The sequence below is a fragment of the Barbus barbus genome, assembly GCF_936440315.1.
Source record: "Barbus barbus genome assembly, chromosome: 47".
Lineage (NCBI taxonomy): Eukaryota > Metazoa > Chordata > Actinopteri > Cypriniformes > Cyprinidae > Barbus > Barbus barbus.
The window spans coordinates 13,391,283-13,418,719 of NC_136725.1; the positions used below are offsets into that span (position 1 = coordinate 13,391,283).

Below are 27,437 nucleotides of genomic sequence, written 5' to 3' on the forward strand. Positions count from 1 at the left end.
TAAGAACGAAATGGACCATTCAAATGTCATTACAATAGGAACTGTAACCTTTTTTTTCTTCTTTTTTGCAGTATGGGGTCACTAGAGCACAGAGCAGCAGGTGGCAATCACATGTCTTTGTTCAATGCCAGATAAGTAGGCTGAATTTGTATCGAGTTGGGATCACTATTTTAAATCAGTATGTATATTTATGTGTGTGTGTGTGTGTGTGTGTATATGTATATATATTATATATACATATACACACATATGTATTGTGTATATACATACACACACACACACACACATGTTGGTTTTTGGGGACTCTCCATAGGTGTAATGGTTTTTATACTGAACAAACTTTGTGTGCTATTGCCCTACAGCTAAACTTAGCCCTCACAGGAAACTTTGTGCATTTTTAGATTTTCAAAAAAACACCATTTAGTATGTTTTTTAAGCCTTTTGAATTACGGGGACATAGGCAGTGTCCTCATAAACCACCTTCATATTGTAATACCTCTGTCATACCCATGTCGTTATACAAATGTGTGTCCTCATAAATCACATAAACATGCGTGCACACACACACACACACACAGTGATGGTCAAAATTATTAGAACACAAGTGTTTTCACCAGCTAAAATTGGTTTTAAGTCAGTTATTTTTTTTAGGGTGTCTGTAGGAAATATCAGTTTAAATTTGCAAACATTCATTTTGCCATTAATTGTAATAATCCAGTTAGATTTATGTCTGACAACAGCCAGTGCTTCACACAGAGATCTGATCTCCTCATCATCCAGTCTGTCTGGAATGACATGAAGAAACAGAACAAACTGAGACAGACTAAATCCAGAGGAACTGTGGCAACGTCTCCAAGATGCTTCAAGAAACCTAGCTGTAAATATATGTGCAAGTGCACCTAGGGCAAAAGCTGATTTAAATGCAAAGGGTGGTCACACCAAATGTTGATGTAATTTAGTTAATAGAAGTTTATAGATAAACCTTATCTATTTATTACATTTTTGACAGCATCTTCATTTTACAGCATTTTTACACAACTGCATAACTCTTTTTACATTACTGTAGCTTTGCAGGTAGGTTTCTTGAAGCATCTTGGAGACATTTCCACAGTTCTTCTGGATTTAGTCTGTCTCAGTTTGTTCTGTTTCTTCATGTCATTCCAGACAGACTGGATGATGAGGAGATCAGATCTCTGTGTGGAGCACTGGCTGTTGTCAGACAAAAATCTCACTGGATTATTACAATTAATAGCTAAATAGATGTTTGGAAATGTAAACTGATATTTTCTTCTGATGCACTACAGCAAAAGATAGAAATATCTGACTTATTTTCTAATATTATATTTTAGACTTAGATTTTTCTTTCAGTTAATGTTTACCCCTCTTTCCCTGGGCTGAATATGCAGTATAGGTGAAACAGTAGGCAGTGTTTGTGCATTGTTTTCATAGTTGTCTATGTTTTGATCTTTTTGGAAACCACTGTGAGTGATACCAGATGTTTTGCAGTGCAAGTGGGTCAGACACCCAAATGTTTACTTTTCTGACTTTCAAATATCTACAATCCAAATTTTGTTTCTGATCCCACCTGCTGTCTCTCCTGAACCCACACACAATGCACATGTGTTTTTGACACCGAATTGCTGATAGATTATCAAGACATATATGCAAAATACAAACAGATTTTTATTGTGCAACTAATAAAACTGGAATAATGCACATACATGTATATCAGAATGAAACTTTACTGCAGAGACAAATTAATTAAGTCTCATATTAAAAATCAAGTATTTTAACAATGGAAGGCTTGACAGGCTTGGTCTTATAAGTCCTTGTTCTATTAGGTCTCCACTTCAGGAAATGTAAAAGCTTAACCAGGCCTATCATTCTGTATGTGCATGTACTTTCACTGTCAGTGTGCAATAACAAGACTGTCTTGACATTTACAGAAGTGAGTTGTAGCTTTGGGGAACTGAGTGTGGTGAGTTGTGAATGATAGAGAAAGCAGTAAGTATAAGACTGTCAATTGACAACCTCAAAACAGAATATAACAGCCTAAAATTAAAATTCTCACATATTTCTATACTAAGTAGAATTTATGTTGTCCATCTGTGATGATCAGACTACAACTGCACTAGTTAGACAGATTAAGATTAAGACATATTAAATAGCTCTCCTTAGAAAACACACTTTTTTAAAAACCCTAAATATAGAGTTAGACTTCCTCCCTATATCCTTAAATGACAACATTAAACTAATCATACTGTTAAAAGATATAGTATCTTCAGCTTTGACTAGTGAACTTTGACCTTTGGCTGGACAGAAACCCATCATAAGTGGTACTCCTCCTCCCCTGACCCTACTTACATAAATGTGCCAGATTTTAAAAGAGATGCACCCATCTGAGAAACACCGCACAGACAGCCTGCACTAACAGTGCCCTCAGCAAGGGCATCCAGAGTCACACCACCCACCGCAATGTGCACTAAAAACCTCTCTTCCTCTGTCGTTCACATTGTCTCTCTCTCTCTCACTCTCTCTCTCTCTCTCTCCCACTCCCTTTACATGCATGTCTTCTCCTCTCATTCTTTTTCTCTGCTCTGCCAGTTGTGGCCTATATTTGGTGTTGGTGATGTAGGTCATGATAGCCGAATGGTAAAATTAGAGTTGTTTATTTCTTTGCACTATTGAATGATATAGATATTTTGGCTATGAACCAACTCTGACACTTTTTTCCCCTCAGAATGGATTATATAGTCTCTTCTTGCAGATGCACAATATTTTGGTCTAATGTTTAAAATATCTATAATATAAAGACAGTAAAGAATTCAGAAATATATGCTAAAGATATTTTACTGGGATTTAATTTGTCTTTATGACTTGTTTTTAATACAAATTTCTAAAAATCCTCAAACAAGATAAATTACCTGACGAGTAACACTCGTCTTATATATTATAGCATTATAGATATATATTTTTAATTTATTTTAATGTCTTTATGTAAGAGTCTTATGCACACCAAGGCTGCATTTATTTGATGCAGTAAAAATACAGTAAAAACAGTAACATTGTGTTTGTGTGATTAATTACAATTTAAAATAACTGTTTTGTGTTTTAATATATTTTATAATGTAATTTATTCCTGCAATGGCAATGCTGAATTTTCAGGGTCTCATGATACAGTGTCACATAATCAGTCTTCAGTGTCCCATTATACTTCAGAAATCATTATATGTTGATTTGCTGCTCAAGAAACATTTATTATCAATGCTGAAAGCAGTTGTGCTGTTTATATTTTTTATTTAAACAATAATAGGATTAGAAAGTTAAGAAGAACAGCATTAATCTGAAAAAGAACAATTATGCATGTCTTTACTGTCACTTCTGATCACTTAAATGTATCCTTCCAGAATAAAAGTATTCATTTGTTTAAAAAAAAAAAAAAAAAAAAAAAAAAAAAACCTCACCCCAAAAAGTCTCTTTTACCTACTGGTCGAATTTTATACAAGTACAAACAAGTTAAAAATGAAACAATCTGCCAGTAGACTGAGACAAAATCAAAATACACTCAAGCTACAATCTATGAAAGTGAATATTAATATATCCAATGTTGTTTTTCAAGTAAATGTGTCTTGTTTTAGGGATTTGTTTTTTTTTAGATATCTGAATGAAAATCAAATATGATAAAACATGTCAAAAACAGTGTGCATGCCTTTATTGCTGTTTGTTTGCTTTAAACAGTATAGCAAAATATATTTGAATAGTTTCTAGATCTTGGTTCCTGAAATTATTTTAAAACACAGTGCTAGAAAGTGTATGTGAGGAGACAGAGAGAAAGAGAAATATAATAGGACTGCATGTACTCACAGAAATGAGAGGCAAAACATCATGGGAGCAGAAGGTGTGTTGTGTATAACACAAAGTGACAGTAAAAAAACAGAGAAAGAGGGTATCTGAAATGATTGTGGGCAGAGTATGGTGCAGAAGGAGGGTGTAAGACCCCTACTGGCTGAGGTATGAAATAAACACTTCATAGTAAGGATCTCACAGATCCCTGAAAGCCATCAATAGCACTGCAGCCAACAGAGGGCACTAGCAAACCATCCACAGCCTCTTTCTCTGCATTCTGTTCAGCTTGACTCATTCTGCCACCTGCAGCCCTCTGCAGAGATGACCCACCCTTCCTCTCACTGATACACTGCAGGGAACCATCAACTGTTCTTTCTATTGCCAGACCCAACAACCAGAGAGAGGCATCTGAACAGAATGGATGTGTAAACCAGCACGCATATGCAAAAGAGCAAATAAATGATGATATATATACCAATAATATATGTTATAGCACCATCAGCTTGCTTTTAAAATGCTTTGCTGAATGCATTTGTACAATAATGACCGGCTAATAGATCGCTATAAAGCTACAAAACACATTATTTGTATGCTCTGACATTTTTAGTGAAAGAGATTCTGCAGAATCCTTGTTGATAACCTTGTAAACAAGAAATTATGCAGATGCACATCCTCTCAGATTTTAGCTTTAGGGAATTTAGAGAACCTGCGGCGATAAATGGGGAATTTGTGAAACCTTCGTCATTCATGCAATCTGTTTGTGCTCTGCACCTCCGTTTCATAAAAAATGCATCCATCCGGAGGGACAGAAATCCCAGAGTGACCTTAACAAAAGGTTCAGGTCATTCTGTCTGATAAAAACAGAAGCCAGCAAACACACAGTTCATGCCTTGCAGCGCGCAGACAATAGGCTAAGTCGTTTACAGTCAGCTCACAATAAATAACACTGAAGCGATAATAGTGTCTGTATTTACCCACAGTCTGCACTATGACTCATTGTCTGTCACAATGCTGAAGTACTGACTCAAATCCATGATTCTGCGAAGCATATATTCTAATGAATAGCGTACACAAGCACAAAAAGACTCATTCACTTTCCTGTTAACCTCGTAGCATTACATTCTGCAAATAGACTTGAAGTTTGCCCATAAACCACATATTCACAGCTGGCTGAAGCAGTAATGTCATAACTGAAACATAATCCCTGTGACTCAAGCTGAATAATACATGTGATATGCGGAAGCCAAAGCAGGTGACATTCATGCACACAGACTGAGAAATAAGAGGTGATACTGTTAAATCTTGATTTGCAAGTAGATGTATATCTATAAATGAGCATAGCACATTTTTGGTCACAATATTTTGGTCTAATGTTTAAAATATCTATAATATAAAGACAGTAAAGAATGCAGAAATATATGCTAAAGATATTTTACTGGGATTTAATTTGTCTTTATGACTTGTTAATACAAATTTCTAAAAATCCTCAAACAAGATAAATTATCTGACGAGTAACACTCTGTATTGAGAAGATATACAGATTATATATTATATATTATAGCATTATAGATATATATATTTTTATTTCTTTTAATGTCTTTATGTGAGTCTTATGCACACCAAGGCTGCATTTATTTGATGCAGTAAAAATACAGTAAAAACAGTAACATTGTGTTTGTGTGATTAATTACAATTTAAAATAACTGTTTTGTATTTTAATATATTTTATAATGTAATTTATTCCTGCAATGGCAATGCTGAATTTTCAGGGTCTCATGATACAGTGTCACATAATCAGTCTTCAGTGTCCCATTATACTTCAGAAATCATTATATGTTGATCTGACACTTATGAATACTTAGCTACACAATTTTTAATTTTGTAATTTCATCTAAATATCAACATTTGTGAGTTTTGAGGTTAATTGCGGTTAATTGTTTTGTCTCATTATATTGTTTTGTCTATTTGTCAATGAGTGGTTTGTGGACACCTGCATGTGCATGTTGTTACTATTTTATTATTATTATTATTTTAATTAAATACATATTGTATTTGGTGGGGTTATTATTCAGTATTTCCATAAATTAGATGTACATTTCAGATAGCTTCTCTTTTAATTTAAACCTATAGGCTTATTAAGTGAAATCATTCAGTTTGCATTCACCGTCTTGCAATTATGAAATAGATGTAAATATGTATATGTCTGTATTTAAGTCAAGAATAAATTTACCTTTCAGATGAATCTCTGATTTTGCTTGGTATGTCATTGGTTACTGAATTATTCAGCTAAACTGCCAAAATAGAATTTGAAATAGAATAGTTGATTTTGGATTTTACAATATTGAAACATATTTAAGTATTAATAAGAATGACATGAAAAGTCATTTATACATTCTGTAAAAAGGCTTCTTGCCCCACAAAGGGGGCCATTCTAGCAAAGTAGTAATATTTTTATATTTTGCTATAACAACTAAATTTGCATCCTGCACATGCTGAAATATGTTATGGACACACAACGTTAATTACTAATAATTAAAGAAATCTGTAAAACTATTTGATGACATGATCACATTAAATTGCATGAACATTCTATCTAAAAAGATAGATAGATCCTCTCAGGGGTGGGAAGTAAAATGCCATTGTGCCACTAGAGGAAACATTCCATCTGACAAGTTCAGAAGAGGGAGTAAGAGAGGGAATAAGACCTTGAAAGAACAAGAACCATAAGTTATCATGTAAAGCCATATAGATAAATCTTATGTAATTTCATAAGTAATAACAAACATGGCTTATTTAAACAACAAATAAAAACATGCACAGTAAGATGAAATGGGTTGCACAGTACGGGGAAACGAGGCTCAGTTTCTTTAGACAGCATGAAATCTGCTGTGTGTTTTCTCATAGAGTCAGCAGCATGTCCCTCTCATTAATGCACCGAGAGACTTCAATATAATGCAGGTGGGACTGCAGCACTCCAGCAGTCCAGAGACCCACAGAATTCTAATCCATCTATCTCCCTCAACCAGCCGGGCAAAGCAGAACCCAGTACTGACCCAATTGCACAGAAATTTACACAGGCCCTGATCCCTGTCCTCTGTCAAGGACTTGAGACTCAAGAGGCATGACTAACTATTAGACGAAGCTACTAGGAACATGGAGCATAAGTCTGAGACCATTTCAAGATTCACAATAAACATACATATTTACATTTATGCATTTATGCTTTTATCCATACATTGGCAGCATCATTGAACATGCAGAAAAAAAGTGTGAAAAGTGTAAAACTAGATCATTTAGTAACTTTTTCACATGCAAAACTCAGTAGCAAAAATAAAGTTATTCAAAAACCTTTAAATAAAACCCCAACTCAAATCAGTATTCTGAGCAGTAGGTTAGTGAAGCTTATTAAACATCATTTAAATTCTCTTTGAAGACTAGGGAATAGCTGTTGCAACCTGCTTCAATCTGCAACTGCAGTTTAACGTCATTAAAGAGTTATAATTAAAACAGATTTTTTTGATTAATTAATAATCAAATCATTAAAGATTGAGCACAAAATGAGTGCAGTGCTACTAAGCGCTTGATGAGATTGTATAGCAGTGAGGTGGCGCTGTCCAGCACTGCTGGTGCTGAAACCACACTACATAAAAGCTTGAAGCCACACTACTTAAAAGCTCTGAGCTGTAGTACTGATTGACAGAGAAAACTCCAAATCAAAAGTATGATAGAAAGATTGCTAATAAAAAAAACAACAAAGATGACTGCTTTTTAAAATGAAGGTTAATTGAAATCATTGTATTAGGTAAATTGAATCTAAACATTGAGTAAATTGAATGTAAACACAGGCTTTATGCTGCAAGTTGCAACACGTGCATGAAACATATTTTCAGCATAATATCAAGCTAGAAAAGTGAATGATGTTTTGCTTCACTTCTAAGCATGCATATAGTGAATATGCAAATAGTCCATATAAATGAAATTTCAGTGACTTTATAAACCAAGGTCTGAAATTATGCTCACCTTCCCAGTGGTAGGAAGAGTTTGGGTTCGCGTAAAAGTATCTTCTCCGTGAATGCTGATCAGTTCAGCCTCTGCAGGCGGAAACGGCGAAGGGAAAACCACCATGTCGCTCTTCATTGTGTCTGAGCTAAAACAAACGTCATATTGTTGCGTCGATTTTGAGTAGGACCAGCTTCCGTCTGGATGTGTGCTGATCACTGGAGCGCTGTACCTGCTGAAACTGCTGTCTGTCCTGTAGCATTTAACTGCTATCAAACCCACAAGACTTAGTAAAAATATAATTGCTACTGAGATAATAGCGATGAGCAGATACAGATTTAGATCTGAAAAAGTCTCCTCTTTAACAGGAACTTCTCTGAATGATGTCTTTATGTCATCCAGACTCTCAACAACCACAACATCCATGGACATAGTCGCTGAGAGTGATGGCTCTCCATTATCAGACACTGTGATAAGAAGTGGGTGAGTTTTTAAGTCATTGTCACTCATTCGTCTCTTAGTCCTTATTTCTCCAGAGCTGCTTCCAATGCGGAAGAGATTCGTTCCTTTGGGTTCAGTTAGATGAAAAGACAGAAGTGCGTTATATCCAGAGTCAGCATCAACAGCTCTGATCTTGGCTACAAAGTATCCCGCTTCAGCAGAATAGGGAATGTTCTCACTATTAACGGATCCAGGTTCAGAATAAGGCGGTAAAATAACCGGACTGTTGTCATTCTCATCCAGAATAAACACATTTACAGTCGCATTACTGCTCAGAGGAGGAACACCGGAGTCTGTCGCCATAACTTGAAACTGAAATCTTTTTGTTTCTTCGTGATTAAATGACTGTAGGTTATACAACTGGCCTGTCAATGAGTTAACGCTAACAGCATTTATGCTTGTTGTTTTGTTATCCACAATGGCATAAGAAATTTCAGCATTTTCATTTGAATCTCTGTCAACTGCTGACACTGTGTGAATAAGGGTTCCCGGGGGAGTGTTTTCTTTTACATAGACAGAAATCATTTTTTCGTTAAATTGTGGAGGATTGTCATTCACATCTGAAACGTCAACATAAACTACACTGGTGCTGGAAAGTGGCGGTGTTCCTTCATCTACTGCTACGAGGGTTACATTATACTTGGAGATGTTTTCCCTGTCAAGCTGGCCTTCCAAAACAACAGAGTAATAATTCTTGTAGGAAGACTCAAGTTTGAAAGGTACATTTCCTAGCAGCTTACAACTCACTTTCCCATTCATTCCACCATCCTTGTCTGAAACTGTGACCAGAGCCACAGCAGTGCCAGTTTTTACATCTTCCCTTAAAGAAGACAGCAGGGATGTTATTGCTATTTCTGGTGCATTGTCATTAACATCTATGACTTCAATTAGTACTTTACAATTAACCATCATCGGGGAAAGCCCCTTATCGTGGGCCTCTATTCTAAGTTCATAAAAAGCTTTGTCCTCAAAATCAATATTTCCTTTTACCTTGATCTCCCCTGAATCAGGGCTGATTTCAAATATATCAAGATTTTTTTCCTGACCGTGACTGCTAAACAAATATGTTACTTCCCCATTTGGACCTTCATCCATGTCAGTGGCATTGAGTTTGATTATCTTAGTTCCTCGTGGTGTGTTCTCTGTCATACGGACTTTATAAAGAGGACTGCTAAACACTGGAGCATTATCATTAATATCTAAAACATTGACAATAATTTGCACTGTGCCTGACCTGGGTGGCTTCCCTCCATCGAAAGAAGTCAATACTAGTCGAATGGCAGGTTCTTTCTCTCTATCTAAAGCTTTTCGAAGGATTAGCTCTGCTGACATGCCATGTTCACCACCCTGGTTTACTTCTAATGAGAAATGTTCATTAGGACTCAGTTTATAGCTTTTAACAGAGAAAGTCCCTACATCTTCATCCACTGCACTGATCAAGGAAAATGTAGCTCCTGGCTGCACTGATTCAGAGATATTCAAAATCTGAGTTTCAACAGGGAATGCAGGAGAATTGTCATTCACATCATTAACATTAACTATCACTCGACTCAGACTGAGAGGGTGGTTTACTATAGCTTCAAAATTCAAGGAACAGGATGGAGTATTAGGACATAGCTGCTCGCGGTCAATTCTTTCAGCAACATACAAGACGCCAGATTTCAGATTCACATCGAAATACCTCGTCCTCGTGCCGAATACAAGCTGAAATGCTCGCGATTCCAAATCCTGGACGTTTAAATTCATGTCCTTCACCACATTCCCGACGACAGTTCCGATATTTACTTCCTCGGACACGGAGTAGACAATTTGACTATCCACTGGCACTGAAACACACATCACGAGACAGAGGAAAGCAATATGTGGGAACCTTAAGTCCTTGCTGTCTGCCATCCTTCCGCGTGAGATGGAAACTTGATGAAAACAATACAAAGGTTGTCAAAAGAGCATCAAAACTCTGTATACACAACGAAGAATGAGACTCACGGAAACAAACACGACACGAAAAGCATCCAGACCGTGACGCTCGGTTATAGCACGTCACTCAGCGAAATCGTAGGCGGAGTTCAGAAGATATATGGAAATTATTCAAGTTTAGCGGTCTACAGTGACACCACGCGGAGTACGCGCGGCTCTGTGTGACGAAACCACACAAACATAACATAAAGCATCACTAAAGAAAATAACCACGTATTGTAAATTAGGATAACACCGAAAGAGTTTTGCTTGTCTGAAAAAGTCTGTATAAACCACAGCTATATCAACACAGAACCACAAGAAACGCGCACGACTTCAGAATACAGTAAATCAGTGGAGTATACAATAAATGTGAATACTAGATTAGTTATTATAACATTCCGGCAAACTATTAATGCTAGAGAAAGCATGAGAATACTTTTTTGTTCTCGTATTTTGAATGGAACTGGATCCTTTGAATACATTTGCAACACACTTAAATTATTATTCGTACCCAGAATGCTTTTGAAATTTACTAAATGTTGAAAACAGTAGTTTATTGAAAAAGTATATTTGATTGATTTAAACGCAAATAAAATATGATAAGCATCTAAAGACAGACAAAAGATTGAATTGATTATTAAAGTATTAAAGTGCTTTTATCTAAAAAGTATTTTTCGTTTATGGGTCATTCCTGAGGTTCGGTAATATTTCAGTCCCTCGGAGTTTCTAAAGAGATGGTTCACCAAAATGAATTGTTAGAAGCTTTTCACAATACTTTTGTACGCCCATTACAATGAATAAAAATAATTGGTAACACTTTATTTTAAGGTGTCATAATACAGAGTAATTACCTAATTAAGTACTTAGTAGTAGCCGTTGTACTTACATGAAACAAAATGTACTCACCATGTAACTAAGTTATGGAACAGCCTGTACTTACAGTTTGTAATTATGTAGATGTAATAGGCAGCATCTACATAATTACACATATGTAACAGTCTGTTACACAGCTACTAGTGCACTTAAGTACAATCTTGATACACTTTATTTTAAGTAGCTTATGTCTGTGTACTTACATTTATAATTACGTTGTATAAAGTCTGCAACACATATGTAACAATATTTTGGTTACATAAGTAGCTGTGTAACAGACTCGGCCTGTTACATATGTTTAACAGTAGCTCCCTATTACATCTACATAATTACAAACTGTAAGTACAGGTTGTTCTATAACTTAGTTACATGGTAAGTACATTTTATTTCATGTAAGTACAACAGCTACTACTAAGTACTTAACTAGGTAATTACTCTGTATTATAGACACCTTAAAATAAAGTGTTACCAAATAATTTAATTTAATATTATTAATTTAATTTTAATATTTTTAGCATAAAATAATGTATTCTAGCTATCTGTCCTAAAGTGAGCACTTTGTCATGTCCCTGAGGCACCTCACTGAGTTTGTACTTTCTTGTGAAAAATATTTTCTAAAAAAAAAAAAAAAATGCAAGATTTTTTTATAAAAAAACAGACTTTAAAGTTATGTCCCTCAGTCTGAACTCAACCCCGTCACACTAACCATTTTATGCCCATACTAATTTAGTCTCCACTCATATGTGACATAATTTACCAGAAATTACATCATTCAGATCTCTTTAATAGTGGTGCAGAAAATGGTTAGTAGTATCATACTATTTATTCATATTTTTGAGGCATATTAGACTCAGGGAGGGTACTGTCAAGCTTAACAACTCAACCCCGTCATATAAAATTAACCTGGAAAATGGTTATGTTTCAACATTTTATTTTAATTCTTAAGTATATACAATGTGTTTATTTTATTGCTGCCATATATGGTCTACTCTCCTACACTACATGAGAAGCAATGGCCATTTTGAGTGACAAACCACAACCGTCACAAATATATGTATTTTTCATTCTTACAGGGTTGCAAATTTGTGACAGGGGTGAGTTGTTTACATCATTTATTAATAATTTTAATGATATAGATATAAAATAGTCATGGTTTCAGTAAATATATGCTTACCAAAATCATGACAACTCATATATTTGTTATAAATAGAATATTTGATGTAATATGTCTACTTAAACTTTGACAACTCATACATCAGAATTTGCACCCACATTTGCAGCAGAAAGACTATGTTGGCCATGTAGATATGTTGACCCATAAACAAGGGGACAATATGAGAGAGAAACAAAACCAAAAATTAAAATTGAAGGCAATGTAGAACTTCAAATAGGTTACAGTCTTCGACCCTGTCACATTAATATTTTTGGAAAAATATAGGTTAGACAATTAAGAATGAAAGCATTTCTCACTGATTACCATCTGACATGTTAAGGACTAAAACAATAAAATTGTGGTTTTGGTTAAATTAAATTAATCTAAAACTTTCATTTAAATCTGAATTAAAATTATTTTTTTTGCAAAAATAAAGAGGCGATAGACACAATTTGTATATTTTTAGTTTCATTCCTATAAAATGTGAAAATTATGATAAATGTTACATTTATTATCATTGCTATCAGGGACACATGAGCAGTAGGTAGATGTTTGTTTTATAACAATTTCTATGTAAAAATCCTTCTTAAACCAATCCCATTTTGTCTGTTACGGGGGTTGAGAAAAAAAAGGTGTCTAAATCTGAAAAAAAAAACTGAAAATAATAAAAGGTCTTTAATGCCTGAGGTGGGAAAATATGATTTGTTTGGAGGTTTGATATGCGCCTAATCATGTGGGGTATTTAGAAAATGAATAATATGTAGTTGAAAAACATGTTTATTCCAAGTTGAAATGTTACCGAATCCCAGGAATAACCTTTATACTTAGGTTATTGGTTTGTTTATAACACAGATTTTGATTACAATTTTAATTGTCTTTTAAATTCACAGAGATTCAGTGCTTCACCATATTTTCAAAAACTAGCCTCCTTTTGACTCCATGGAACAAAGTTCAAGACTTGACAAGAGTATATGCTTTCACTTCAGTGAACCTATTGGTTTTTTCAGTGTTAAGAAATTCTAACATGGGAAACGTAATGCAAGGTAACAACACAGAGATATATCACATTTAAAAGCCAAAAGAAAAATTATGTAACACTGGAGTAAAGTATAAAACAATCTGTGTGTGTACACATACATTTGAACACAATTGTCTATACAACTGAAAAATGTGAGCCCACACAGCCCTACAGATGCTATGGCCTTTGAAATGATATGTGAAGCTGAAATGCTCCATGTACTAAAATCTCATATTTGTAGTACAAAGTTACTAAACTACAAAAAGTTCACTATGATGATGTTTTCGTACTGTGAAATTTAAGTTTTATCTTACCTTAGTAGTGCTTGGAAGTGTTTGAGTCCTATTAAAAGTGTCTCCTTCATTAATGCTGATTAGTTCTGCATCTGGCAGTGGAAAGGTTGAAGGAAACACGACTACATCACTCTTTATCGTGTCAGAACTAAAACACACGTCGTACTGTTGTGTAGATTTAGAGAAGGACCAGCTTCCGTCTGGATGTGTGCTGATCACTGGAGCGCTGTACCTGCTGAAACTGCCGTCTGTCCTGTAGCATTTAACTGCTATCAAACCCACCAGACTCAGTAGAAAGATGACTGATACTGAGACAATAGCGATGAGCAGATACAGATTCAGATCTGAAAAACTCTCCTCTTTAACAGAAACTTCTCTGAATGATGTCTTTATGTCATCCAGACTCTCAACCACCACAACATCCATGGACATAGTCGCTGAGAGTGATGGCTCTCCATTATCAGACACTGTGATAAGAAGTGGGTGAGTTTTTAAGTCATTGTCACTCATTCGTCTCTTAGTCCTTATTTCTCCAGAGCTGCTTCCAATGCGGAAGAGATTCGTTCCTTTGGGTTCAGTTAGATGATAAGACAGAAGTGCGTTATATCCAGAGTCAGCATCAACAGCTCTGATCTTGGCTACAAAGTATCCCGCTTCAGCAGAGTAGGGAATGTTCTCACTATTAACTGATCCAGGTTCAGAATAAGGCGGTAAAATAACCGGACTGTTGTCATTCTCATCCAGAATAAACACATTTACAGTCGCATTACTGCTCAGAGGAGGAACACCAGAGTCTGTCGCCATAACTTGAAACTGAAATCTCTTTGTATCTTCGTGATTAAATGACTGTAAACTGAATATTTCTCCACTTAAAGAGTTTATATTTATCAGTGTTGTTACAGGAACACTGGAGCTGGAACTGTCTAACAGTGAATATGAAACTTCTGCGTTTTCTCCGGAGTCTGAATCATCAGCGGACACTTTTGTCACAAGACCTCCAGCTTGACCATTCTCACTTACAAAAGCATTAATAACGGGTGCAGGGAAATGTGGAGCATTGTCATTAACATCAGAGATATGTACAGTTATAACAGAGCTGCTGGAAAGAGACGGAGTTCCTTCATCTGCAGCTGTAATTGTGATGTTATACAGAGAAACACTCTCTCTGTCCAGAGGTCCATCTACCACTAGAGAATAATGATTGTTATATGACGTCTCCAGTTTGAAAGGAAAAGAGCCTTTCAGAGCACAGTGTACAATGCCATTTTTACCTCCATCTTTATCAGAGACTGTGACTAAAGCAACTGCAGTTCCTGACTTTATGTCTTCTTTCACACTTTCCAACAGAGGAGTCATAACTATCTCTGGTGCGTTATCATTTTCATCCATAACTTCTATTAAAACTTTACATTGTGTGCTCTTTGGTGGACTGCCTTTATCTCTCGCCTGAACTCGCAATTCAATTGCAGCATTTAACTCATGGTCTATTTGACCCTTCACAACAATGTCCCCAGTTTCAGGGACCACAGTGAACAGACTTTGCTTTTGTATGTTTCCATGTTCAGCTATTGAGTAAATAATGTCACTGTTGGTGCCCTCGTCCAAATCAGTAGCAGTCAAAGAGATGATTTTTGTACCAACAGAAACATTTTCTCTCACCTTTATCTTGTACAAAGGTTTACTAAAGACAGGCTTGTTGTCGTTTATATCAATTACATTAACTATTACACTTAATGTGCCTGTCTTTGCAGGCTTTCCTCCATCAATCGCTATCAGTACAAGAGGAATTACTGATTGTTTTTCACGATCTAAAGGGTTTTGGAGCACTAATTCAGCAGACACACTCTTCTCTTCAATTTGTACGTCAATAGAAAAGTGGGCATTCTTGCTCAGTTTGTAGTCTTTCAGTGAATTAATGCCAACGTCGTTATCTTCAGCAACAGGAAGATGAAATCTCTCTCCCGGAACAACATCCTCTGTCATGTTTATCGTTATAACGCTGTCCACAAAATATGGAGCATTATCATTAACATCCAGAACGTTAATTTCAATTCGATAAAGGCTATGAGGATTTTGAACAACAGCCTCCAAATTAAGAGCACACTGCTGAAGAGCGAAGCATAACTCCTCCCGGTCAATTCTTTCATTCACAAACAACGCTCCCGTTTTTAAATTCACATCAAAATATTTCCTGTTGGATCCAGACACCAGCTGCAAGACACGAGATTCCAGCTCCTGAACGCTGATCTTGAGATCCTTTGCTATATTTCCGACAACAGTTCCCTTATTTACTTCCTCCGAGACCGAATAGATAATCTTGCCGCATGAAGATCGCCATAAACAAAAATGCAGAGCTGCTATGACGCACAAATATCTTAAGCTTTCCATAACTGTTTATTCAAAGCTTCAAATATTGATCCGTTTGAAAAACGCAGTTTTTATGTCTCGCTGCTGCCAGGATATTAGCCTCTGAAGCCTGTATAATGCCTCATCAATTCCACATGACTACAGTATATACGTGGTTGCTCTTCCACTGTAAGGGAGGAGCCTCATTTTAATAAAAGGAGTGCTTCAAATTCGTGGTCTGCAGCGACATCGCGCGTTTTAACTGCATGATTATTGAAGATATTTTATTTAAATTGCAATTTTACAGAGTATACATTTATGCTTTAAAAGAATGGAATTGGTTAATTGCAAAGTATAAACGCAATCAACACGCTTTCGTCTATAAATATTCCCAGCACGTGTTAAAAAAGGGAAAAATTCTACTGGTTGTATAGGAATCAGACAAAATAAAATGTATCTACAGCTAACCGAGATGACCAAATGTACGGAAAGAAAAGCGAGGACGAAATGTTCATTGTCCATGGTGCTGAAAAATGTTATAGATAACACTACCTTCACTTCTATTGTCTTTGTTTTTCATAAAGTGCACTTTATTGCATTTTTTCTACCACCATTTATTTATGATTGTCTTTTTTTCTGTCACTTAATAATAGCAACGACGACAATGCAATTCAGTGCAGCGAAATTAATTAATTAAAAAGAAGCGACAGCAATAGCTTGACTCAAATCCAACGCAGCAACTACTACAGTAAATAAATATATAAGTAAATAAATAAATTTATACATACATAAATCTACAAAGATTTTTTTTTTTAACACAACAAGGGTTCTAAAATCTTCTTACCTTCTCACTGCTCGGAAGGGTTTGCGTGCGCGTAAAAGTGTCTTCTCCATTAATGCTGATCAGTTCTGCGTCTGCTGGAGGAAATGGCGAGGGGAAAACGACTACATCACTCTTTATCGTGTCGGAACTAAAACACACGTCGTACTGTTGTGTGGATTTAGAGAAGGACCAGCTTCCGTCTGGATGTGTGCTGATCACTGGAGCGCTGTACCTGCTGAAACTGCCGTCTGTCCTGTAGCATTTAACTGCTATCAAACCCACCAGACTCAGTAGAAAGATGACTGATACTGCGACAGTAGCGATGAGTAGATACAGATTCAGATCTGAAAAACTCTCCTCTTTAACAGAAACTTCTCTGAATGATGTCTTTATGTCATCCAGACTCTCAACCACCACAACATCCATGGACATAGTCGCTGAGAGTGATGGCTCTCCATTATCAGACACTGTGATAAGAAGTGGGTGAGTTTTTAAGTCATTGTCACTCATTCGTCTCTTAGTCCTTATTTCTCCAGAGCTGCTTCCAATGCGGAAGAGATTCGTTCCTTTGGGTTCAGTTAGATGATAAGACAGAAGTGCGTTATATCCAGAGTCAGCATCAACAGCTCTGATCTTGGCTACAAGGTATCCCGCTTCAGCAGAGTAGGGAATGTTCTCACTATTAACGGATCCAGGTTCAGAATAAGGCGGTAAAATAACCGGACTGTTGTCATTCTCATCCAGAATAAACACATTTACAGTCGCATTACCGCTCAGAGGAGGAACACCAGAGTCTGTCGCCATAACTTGAAACTGAAATCTCTTTGTTTCTTCGTGATTAAATGACTGTAAACTGAATATTTCTCCACTTAAAGAGTTTATATTTATCAGTGTTGTTACAGGAACACTGGAGCTGAAACTGTCTAACAGTGAATATGAAACTTCTGCGTTTTCTCCGGTGTCTGAATCATCAGCGGACACTTTTGTCACAAGACCTCCAGCTTGACCATTCTCACTTACAAAAGCATTAAAAACGGGTGCAGGGAAATGTGGAGCATTGTCATTAACATCAGAGATATGTACAGTTATAACAGAGCTGCTGGAAAGAGACGGAGTTCCTTCATCTGCAGCTGTAATTGTGATGTTATACAGAGAAACACTCTCTCTGTCCAGAGGTCCATCTACCACTAGAGAATAATGATTGTTATATGACGTCTCCAGTTTGAAAGGAAAAGAGCCTTTCAGAGCACAGTGTACAATGCCATTTTTACCTCCATCTTTATCAGAGACTGTGACTAAAGCAACTGCAGTTCCTGACTTTGTGTCTTCTTTCACATTTTTCAAAAGTGGAGTCATATTTATTTCTGGCGCATTGTCATTTTCATCCATAACTTCTATTAAAACTTTGCACTGTGTGCTTTTTGGCGGACTACCTTTATCTTTCGCTTGAACTCGTAACTCAATCGCTGGATTTTCCTCGTAATCTATTTGCCCTTTTACAACAATGTCTCCGGAATCGGGGATAATGTCAAATAAATCTTTCTTTTTTCCATGACCAACAAATGAATACACAATTTCACGGTTTATGCCCTCGTCCAAATCAGAAGCAAAAACAGATAAAACGTTCGTAGTAGTAGCAACATTTTCCTTCAGTTTGACTTTGTAAAGAGGTTGAGTAAAAACTGGATTATTGTCATTAACATCCATGACGTTTACAACAATATTTAAAGTCCCGGATTTAGGTGGCTTTCCTCCATCTACTCCAGTAAGAACTAACTTAATTGTCGCTTGTTTCTCTCGATCTAAAGCCTTGCTCAGCACTAACTCAGCAGATACACTCTGGTCTTCACTCTGTGTATCTAGACTGAAATGTTCATTCGGACTCAGTTTGTACTCTTTCAGCGAATTACTGCCAACATCAGAGTCCTCGGCTACAGGGAGGGGAAATCTCTCTCCTGGACTTGCGTTTTCACTAATATTCACAGTAAATACTTTAACAGGAAAATGTGGCGCATTGTCGTTTATATCCAAAATCTTAATCTCCATTCTGTAAAGATGATGAGGATTTTTAGCAAGGGCCTCGATATTCAAAGAGCATTTCTGACTCGAGGCACATAACTCTTCGCGATCAAATCTTTCATTAACAAACAGAACGCCAGTTTTCAAATTTACGTCAAAATACTTCTTATTTGATCCAGAGACAATCTCAAACATACGAGATTCTAGCTCGTGAACATTTATGTTCAGGTCTTTTGCTATATTCCCAACAACTGTCCCCTTATTTACCTCTTCCGGTACGGAATAGACGATCTGAGCAAACGCAGAATCCAGCAAAAAAAGAGAAAATATAAATCCACACTCGAAATATCCCGTAAAGGCCATGATGGTCATTCAAACTGACTTGGTAGCAGTAAAAACAAAAATAAACGCTAATCTAGTATTTAATTTTAGCATTCAGGAAACACGAGACGAAACAGCATCATCACGTCTCAGAAGCAGATACACTCACTAACACCAAGATTCAGAGTGAAAGAGAGGCTGCAGAGTACAAACATAGACATTTAACTGACGGTCTGCAGTGACCCCATGCGCCTAAATATTATAACAGGAATATTCTATTTACAAACGCAGTAAAGTAACAACGACGACGTCAACAGCATGTATAGGCCACTCAAAGTAATTTACCGCTGAAAAAACAATGTAAATACTCAGTATAGTTTTTCATGATAGCAACATCAACACATGAATAATCTAATAAGACTACAAAGAATCAAACAGATGCTTGTTAAGACAGAATGTACTCTGTAAAATTAAGTGGTCGATCAAACAGGTCAGAGCTAACAGAAAGTCGCTATGACAATGACCTGGTAGGCGAAGTGATCTGCACTATACCGATGAGATAGTAATATCTGTTAATATAATGGAAGAAAACACGACTGGAACACTGTATTGGCGAAGCACTAAATGCCAGAATAAGTAGTAGCCTAGTATTATTATTATTATTATACATTTTTCGTTTCGTTTTTGCATAGTGCATTTTTATTTGGGCTTTGACTATATCGTACATTTTAATGTCTTAATGTTTGTCTCTTTGAGATAGCCTGTAGTTACAAATAAGGGCTCCAAATGTCTAATGCTTTTCTAATTTGTACAACATCACGCCCAAAATTCCTATTGTAATTAATATACCGTGAATATTTAAATGTTTAAAATATTAAAACATTTTAAAACACTTACCACAAATGAACAAATTAACCACAGTACAGTATGCTCTTCAAATCATATAAAAAATTAAAAAATATATTTTACCAATAGAAAAAAAAATCAACCCAACTTACATTAACGTAAATTAACAATAAGTAAAAAAAAAAAAGTTGTTAAAACAAAAGCAACTTTTATGACATCCATGCGAAATACTTGCGAAAAGTTGAGAAAAATAATTAAGCTGTAAATGAACTTTCCAACACTAATTCTAAAAGATCTGCGTATACCTTCTCAGTGCACGAAAGGGTTTGCGTGCGCGTAAAAGTATCTTCTCCATTAATGCTGATCAACTCCGCGATTTCGTTATCTTGAGTTTGGGTATGCACTATTTTATTTTATTTTTTTAATAGTTAGAAGAAAATAGCAGTTCTAGTTCATAATACTTTGTTTTATAAACATCTAAACTAAAAAAAAAAAAAAAAAAAAAAAAAAAAAAAAGTCAGGTGCAATAGAAATGCACTACAGAAGCAAGTTACAATGTCTTACCTTCTCACTGCTCGGAAGGGTTTGCGTGCGCGTAAAAGTGTCTTCTCCGTTAATGCTGATCAGTTCTGCGTCTGCTGGAGGAAATGGCGAGGGGAAAACGACTACATCACTCTTTATCGTGTCGGAACTAAAACACACGTCGTACTGTTGTGTGGATTTAGAGAAGGACCAGCTTCCGTCTGGATGTGTGCTGATCACTGGAGCGCTGTACCTGCTGAAACTGCCGTCTGTCCTGTAGCATTTAACTGCTATCAAACCCACCAGACTCAGTAGAAAGATGACTGATACTGAGACAATAGCGATGAGTAGATACAGATTCAGATCTGAAAAACTTTCCTCTTTAACATGAACTTCTCTGAAAGATGTCTTTATGTCATCCAGACTCTCAACAACCACAACATCCATGGACATAGTCGCTGAGAGTGATGGCTCTCCATTATCAGACACTGTGATAAGAAGTGGGTGAGTTTTTAAGTCATTGTCACTCATTCGTCTCTTAGTCCTTATTTCTCCAGAGCTGCTTCCAATGCGGAAGAGATTCGTTCCTTTGGGTTCAGTTAGATGAAAAGACAGAAGTGCGTTATATCCAGAGTCAGCATCAACAGCTCTGATCTTGGCTACAAAGTATCCCGCTTCAGCAGAGTAGGGAATGTTCTCACTATTAACTGATCCAGGTTCAGAATAAGGCGGTAAAATAACCGGACTGTTGTCATTCTCATCCAGAATAAACACATTTACAGTCGCATTACTGCTCAGAGGAGGAACACCAGAGTCTGTCGCCTTAACTTGAAACTGAAATCTCTTTGTTTCTTCGTGATTAAATGACTGTAAACTGAATATTTCTCCACTTAAAGAGTTTATATTTATCAGTGTTGTTACAGGAACACTGGAGCTGAAACTGTCTAACAGTGAATATGAAACTTCTGCGTTTTCTCCGGTGTCTGAATCATCAGCGGACACTTTTGTCACAAGACCTCCAGCTTGACCATTCTCACTTACAAAAGCATTAATAACGGGTGCAGGGAAATGTGGAGCATTGTCATTAACATCAGAGATATGTACAGTTATAACAGAGCTGCTGGAAAGAGACGGAGTTCCTTCATCTGCAGCTGTAATTGTGATGTTATACAGAGAAACACTCTCTCTGTCCAGAGGTCCATCTACCACTAGAGAATAATGATTGTTATATGACGTCTCCAGTTTGAAAGGAAAAGAGCCTTTCAGAGCACAGTGTACAATGCCATTTTTACCTCCATCTTTATCAGAGACTGTGACTAAAGCAACTGCAGTTCCCGGTTTAGCATCTTCTTTCACACTTTCCAACAGAGGAGTCATAACTATCTCTGGCACGTTGTCATTCTCATCCAAAACTTCTATTAAAACTTTACAGTGTGTGCTTTTAGGAGGAACGCCTTTATCTCTCGCCTGAACGCGCAGTTCAATTGCAGAGTCTTCTTCATAGTCAATTTGTCCTTGAACAGCAATTTCCCCTGATATGGAATCAATTGCAAACCGGTTCGTTTCATCGGTATTTTCATGACCAAGAAATGAATATTGAATCGCACTGCTGATGCCCTCATCCAAATCACTGGCAGAAACAGAGATTATTTTGGTTCCGATCGGTGAGTTTTCCTTCATTTTAACTTTGTACAAAGGTTTGCTGAAAATAGGTTTATTATCGTTTACATCCATGACATTAACAACAATACTCAGTGTTCCAGATTTAGGAGGTTTTCCTCCGTCAATAGCGGTGAGTATTAAGTGAATCACAGCTTGTTTCTCTCTATCTAAAGCTTTCTGTAGCACTAACTCAGCTAACATACTCTTTTGTCCGCTATGAATATCTAAAGAAAAATATTCATTTGAACTGAGTTTGTAGTCTTTCAAAGAATTACTGCCAACATCTGAGTCTTTTGCAATTGGAAGAGGAAATCTGTCCCCCTCACTTGCAATCTCTGTAACATTAACAACATATGTGCTATCTGGAAAAAAGGGAGCATTGTCGTTCGCATCCAATATTGTAATTTCAAGCCGGTAAAGTCTGTGAGGATTCTGAGCGAGAGCTTCTAAATTTAACGCACATTTCTGATTACTGCCACACAATTCCTCACGATCAATCCGGTCTTTGACAAACAGCGAGCCCGTTTTCATATTTACATCAAAATACTTTGCATTTGATCCAGGCATAATCTGAAACACGCGTGATTCTAGTTCTTGAGCACTGATCTTCAGGTCTTTTGCTATATTCCCGATCACTGTTCCCTTATTTACCTCCTCGGAGACGGAATAGACAATCTGGCCAAGCGAAGATTTCCATAAAGACAGAAATAAAACGATCCAGAAGCCGTAAGATTCTGTAACATCCATGATTGTGCAGCAGAATGTCCTGCGATTATTTACTGTAAAAACGATTAAAACAAATAAACAGACCTCTCTCGAAACAATCCGACATCACGACGCAGAGGCTACTCTAAGCCTTGGTTATTTACACGCCTTCAACGCATTTCCTCTTGTTCTGATGCTGTAAAGGAGGAGCTCAGATAACTCTCAAAGTCATGGTCTGCAGTGCCACCGCGTGTTTTGAAAGTGGAGAGACAAAAATGTGCTACTTCATACAGTTTTCTATAAAGTAAAAAGTAAACTAAAAGTATCACCATACTCAACCAGTAAAATATAAACATTCGTGTCGACTCAATCATTACTATTCAACAACATTAATAAATAAACGAATTAACTAAACAAAAAAACTATGTGCTATTTAAGGAAATATGAATTGAGAAGGAAAATACGTCACTTTCGCTCTCCGTGGTACTGAAGTGATTTACAAAATACTACATTTAAGCAGTAAATAAATAAAGAAACAAAAAGCAGTATGATATCAAAAGGTAATGTTACAATATAGAAAGAAAGAAAGAAAGAAAGAAAGAAAGAAAGAAAGAAAGAAAGAAAGAAAGAAAGAAAGAAAGAAAGAAAGAAAGAAAGAAAGACTGTGCTATATTGTACAAAGCCAAGTCAAAGAGAAATTAGAAACGCAGTACAAGCAAATCAAACTTTAAGATGAAACCCCAAAGCTGCACAGTGATACAAATAAACATACGCCAGAGTCACAAGATGCCGAAATAACTTGCAAAATTAAAATGTATAATTTTAACAAGGAGTAAAAATAAAATAAAATAAAAATAAAGGAAAAATAAAAAACGAAAAGCAATATTTCGACTTTGTCAATACCGTCCCGTATTTTACTTGTTATCTTGAATTTGGGTAAGAGTTGCATTTTTATTTTTGAATACTTAAAAGAAGATTATAATTTTTAAAAGTCATAACAGTTTATTTTACAAACATCTAAAAATACAACAACTTTTAAACATGCTTAGAAAAAATCTAATTAATCGTTTTTGAAATTATAATTTTACAAGTCAGGTGCAGTATAAGTAAAATGCAATACAGAAGCAACATGTCTTACCTTCTCACTGCTCGGAAGGGTTTGCGTGCGCGTAAAAGTGTCTTCTCCATTAATACTGATCAGTTCTGCGTCTGCTGGAGGAAATGTCGAGGGGAAAACGACTACATCACTCTTTATCGTGTCGGAACTAAAACACACGTCGTACTGTTGTGTGGATTTAGAGAAGGACCAGCTTCCGTCTGGATGTGTGTTGATCACTGGAGCGCTGTACCTGCTGAAACTGCCGTCTGTCCTGTAGCATTTAACTGCTATCAAACCCACCAGACTCAGTAGAAAGATGACTGATACTGAGACAATAGCGATGAGCAGATACAGATTCAGATCTGAAAAACTCTCCTCTTTAACAGGAACTTCTCTGAATGATGTCTTTATGTCATCCAGACTCTCAACAACCACAACATCCATGGACATAGTCGCTGAGAGTGATGGCTCTCCATTATCAGACACTGTGATAAGAAGTGGGTGAGTTTTTAAGTCATTGTCACTCATTCGTCTCTTAGTCCTTATTTCTCCAGAGCTGCTTCCAATGCGGAAGAGATTCGTTCCTTTGGGTTCAGTTAGATGATAAGACAGAAGTGCGTTATATCCAGAGTCAGCATCAACAGCTCTGATCTTGGCTACAAAGTATCCCGCTTCAGCAGAGTAGGGAATGTTCTCACTATTAACGGATCCAGGTTCAGAATAAGGCGGTAAAATAACCGGACTGTTGTCATTCTCATCCAGAATAAACACATTTACAGTCGCATTACTGCTCAGAGGAGGAACACCAGAGTCTGTGGCCATAACTTGAAACTGAAATCTTTTTGTTTCTTCGTGATTAAATGACTGTAAACTGAATATTTCTCCACTTAAAGAGTTTATATTTATCAGTGTTGTTACAGGAACACTGGAGCTGGAACTGTCTAACAGTGAATATGAAACTTCTGCGTTTTTTCCGGTGTCTGAATCATCAGCGGACACTTTTGTCACAAGACCTCCAGCTTGACCATTCTCACTTAGAAAAGCATTAATAACGGGTGCAGGGAAATGTGGAGCATTGTCATTAACATCAGAGATATGTACAGTTATAACAGAGCTGCTGGAAAGAGACGGAGTTCCTTCATCTGCAGCTGTAATTGTGATGTTATACAGAGAAACACTCTCTCTGTCCAGAGGTCCATCTACCACTAGAGAATAATGATTGTTATATGACGTCTCCAGTTTGAAAGGAAAAGAGCCTTTCAGAGCACAGTGTACAATGCCATTTTTACCTCCATCTTTATCAGAGACTGTGACTAAAGCAACTGCAGTTCCTGACTTTATGTCTTCTTTCACACTTTCCAACAGAGGAGTCGTAATTATCTCTGGCACGTTGTCATTCTCATCTACAACTTCTATTAAAACTTTACAGTGTGTGCTTTTAGGAGGAACGCCTTTATCTCTCGCCTGAACGCGCAGTTCAATTGCAGGGTGTTTCTCATAATCAATTTGACCTTGAACAACAATTTCCCCAGAATTAGAATTAATTGTAAACCGGTTCAGTTCATCAGTATTTCCATGTCCAAGAAATGAATATTGAATCTCACTGCTGATTCCCTCATCCAAATCACTGGCAGAAACAGAAATTATTTTGGTTCCAATTTGTGTGTTTTCTTTCACTTTAACTTTGTACAAAGGTTTGCTGAAAATAGGTTTATTATCGTTTACATCCATGACATTAACAACAATACTCAGTGTTCCAGATTTAGGAGGTTTTCCTCCGTCAATAGCGGTGAGTATTAAGTGAATAACAGCTTGTTTCTCTCTGTCTAAAGCTTTCTGTAGTACTAATTCAGCAGATATACTCTGTTGCCCGGTATTAACATCTAAAGAAAAATATTCATTTGAACTGAGTTTGTAGTCTTTCAGAGAATTACTGCCGATATCTGAGTCTTTTGCAATTGGAAGAGGAAATCTGTCCCCCTCACTTGCATTCTCTGTAGCATTGACAACATACGTGCTTTCTGCAAAAAAGGGAGCATTGTCATTTATATCCAAAATTATAATTTCAAGCCGGTAAAGTCTGTGAGGATTTTGAGTAAGAGCCTCTAAATTTAACGCACATTTCTGATTACTGTCACACAATTCCTCACGATCAATCCGGTCTTTGACAAACAGCGAGCCCGTTTTCATATTTACATCAAAATACTTTGCATTTGATCCAGGCATAATCTGAAACACGCGTGATTCTAGTTCTTGAGCACTGATCTTCAGGTCTTTTGCTATATTCCCGATCACTGTTCCCTTATTTACCTCCTCGGAGACGGAATAGACAATCTGGCCAAGCGAAGATTTCCATAAAGACAGAAATAAAACGATCCAGAAGCCGTAAGATTCTGTAACATCCATGATTGTGCAGCAGAATGTCCTGCGATTATTTACTGTAAAAACGATTAAAAGAAACAAAGAGACCTCTCTCGAAACAATCCGACATCACGACGCAGAGGCTACTCTAAGCCTCGGTTATTTACACGCCTTCAACGCATTTCCTCTTGTTCTGATGCTGTAAAGGAGGAGCTCAGAGAACTCTCAAAGTCATGGTCTGCAGTGCCACCGCGTGTTGTAAAAGTGGAGAGACAAAAATGTGCTACTTCATACAGTTTTCTATAAAAAAGTAAACTGAAGGTATCACCATACTCAAACAGTAAATAACATTCGTGTCGACTCATTCATTATGAATCAACAACAACAAATAATAATAAATAAATGAATTAACTAAAAAATTCTGTGCTATTTAAACAAGTATGTGAACTGAGAGGGAAATACGTCGCTGTCGCTGTCCGTGGTACTGAAGTGATTTTGCCGTGAAATACAAATTACTACAATTAAGCAGCGAAAAAATAAACAAATAAATAACAGTATATCACAAGGTAATTTTTTAACACATAAAAAGAAAGAAAGAAAGAAAGAAAGAAAGAAAGAAAGAAAGAAAGAAAGAAAGAAAGAAAGAAAGAAACGGTCAATAAATATAGACTGTGTTATATTGTACAAAAGCCGAGTCAAAGAGGAATTAGAAACGCAGTACAAGCAAATTAAACTAAGATGAAACCACAAAGCTGCACAGAGATACAAGTAAAAATACGGCAGAGCCACGAAATGCCGAAATAACTTGCAAAACTGAAATGTATAATTTAAACAAGTAGTGAAAAATCAAAGCAATATGTCGACTTTGTCAATAGCGTTCAGTTTATTACTCGTTATGTTTTGTTTGGGTACGCGTTAAATTTTGTATTTTTTAATCCTTAAAAGAAAATGTTTTTTTTTTTTTTTGTTCATAATACTTTATTTATTTTATAAACATTTATTTTATAAACATCTAAACTAAAAAACAAAAATAAAAAAACAGTTAAATGGGCTTAGAAAATCTAAATAATCGTTTCCCAAATGTTAATTTT

The 27,437-nt window shown here is 36.4% G+C and overlaps 4 protein-coding genes across 5 annotated transcripts in view; all 4 read right to left on the reverse strand.

Moving 5' to 3' along the window:
• Positions 1 to 27,437, reverse strand: part of LOC306866134 (protocadherin alpha-C2-like) — a gene marked incomplete at its 5' end in the record, with an annotated part of 56,852 nt that overhangs the window by 23,505 nt on the left and 5,910 nt on the right. The window contains one exon of one of the 2 annotated variants that reach the window (XM_079411182.1): positions 24,025 to 26,391. The exons of the other annotated variant lie outside the window; for it this stretch is intronic. Coding sequence (XP_079267308.1) covers positions 24,025 to 26,391 — 2,367 coding nt within the window. Of the gene's footprint in view, positions 1 to 24,024; positions 26,392 to 27,437 lie in introns of those variants that run through there. 2 annotated transcript variants of the gene reach the window in all.
• Positions 13,655 to 16,030, reverse strand: LOC306865786 (protocadherin alpha-2-like; the record flags this gene model as incomplete). Its single annotated transcript, XM_079410588.1, has 1 exon — positions 13,655 to 16,030. The coding sequence occupies one exon, from the start codon at positions 16,028 to 16,030 to the stop codon at positions 13,655 to 13,657; it is 2,376 nt and encodes a 791-aa protein (XP_079266714.1).
• On the reverse strand, positions 16,818 to 19,193 carry LOC306865787 (protocadherin alpha-2-like; the record flags this gene model as incomplete). The annotated part of the gene is made up of 1 exon (XM_079410589.1): positions 16,818 to 19,193. The coding sequence occupies one exon, from the start codon at positions 19,191 to 19,193 to the stop codon at positions 16,818 to 16,820; it is 2,376 nt and encodes a 791-aa protein (XP_079266715.1).
• Positions 20,535 to 22,928, reverse strand: LOC306865788 (protocadherin alpha-3-like; the record flags this gene model as incomplete). The annotated part of the gene is made up of 1 exon (XM_079410590.1): positions 20,535 to 22,928. The coding sequence occupies one exon, from the start codon at positions 22,926 to 22,928 to the stop codon at positions 20,535 to 20,537; it is 2,394 nt and encodes a 797-aa protein (XP_079266716.1).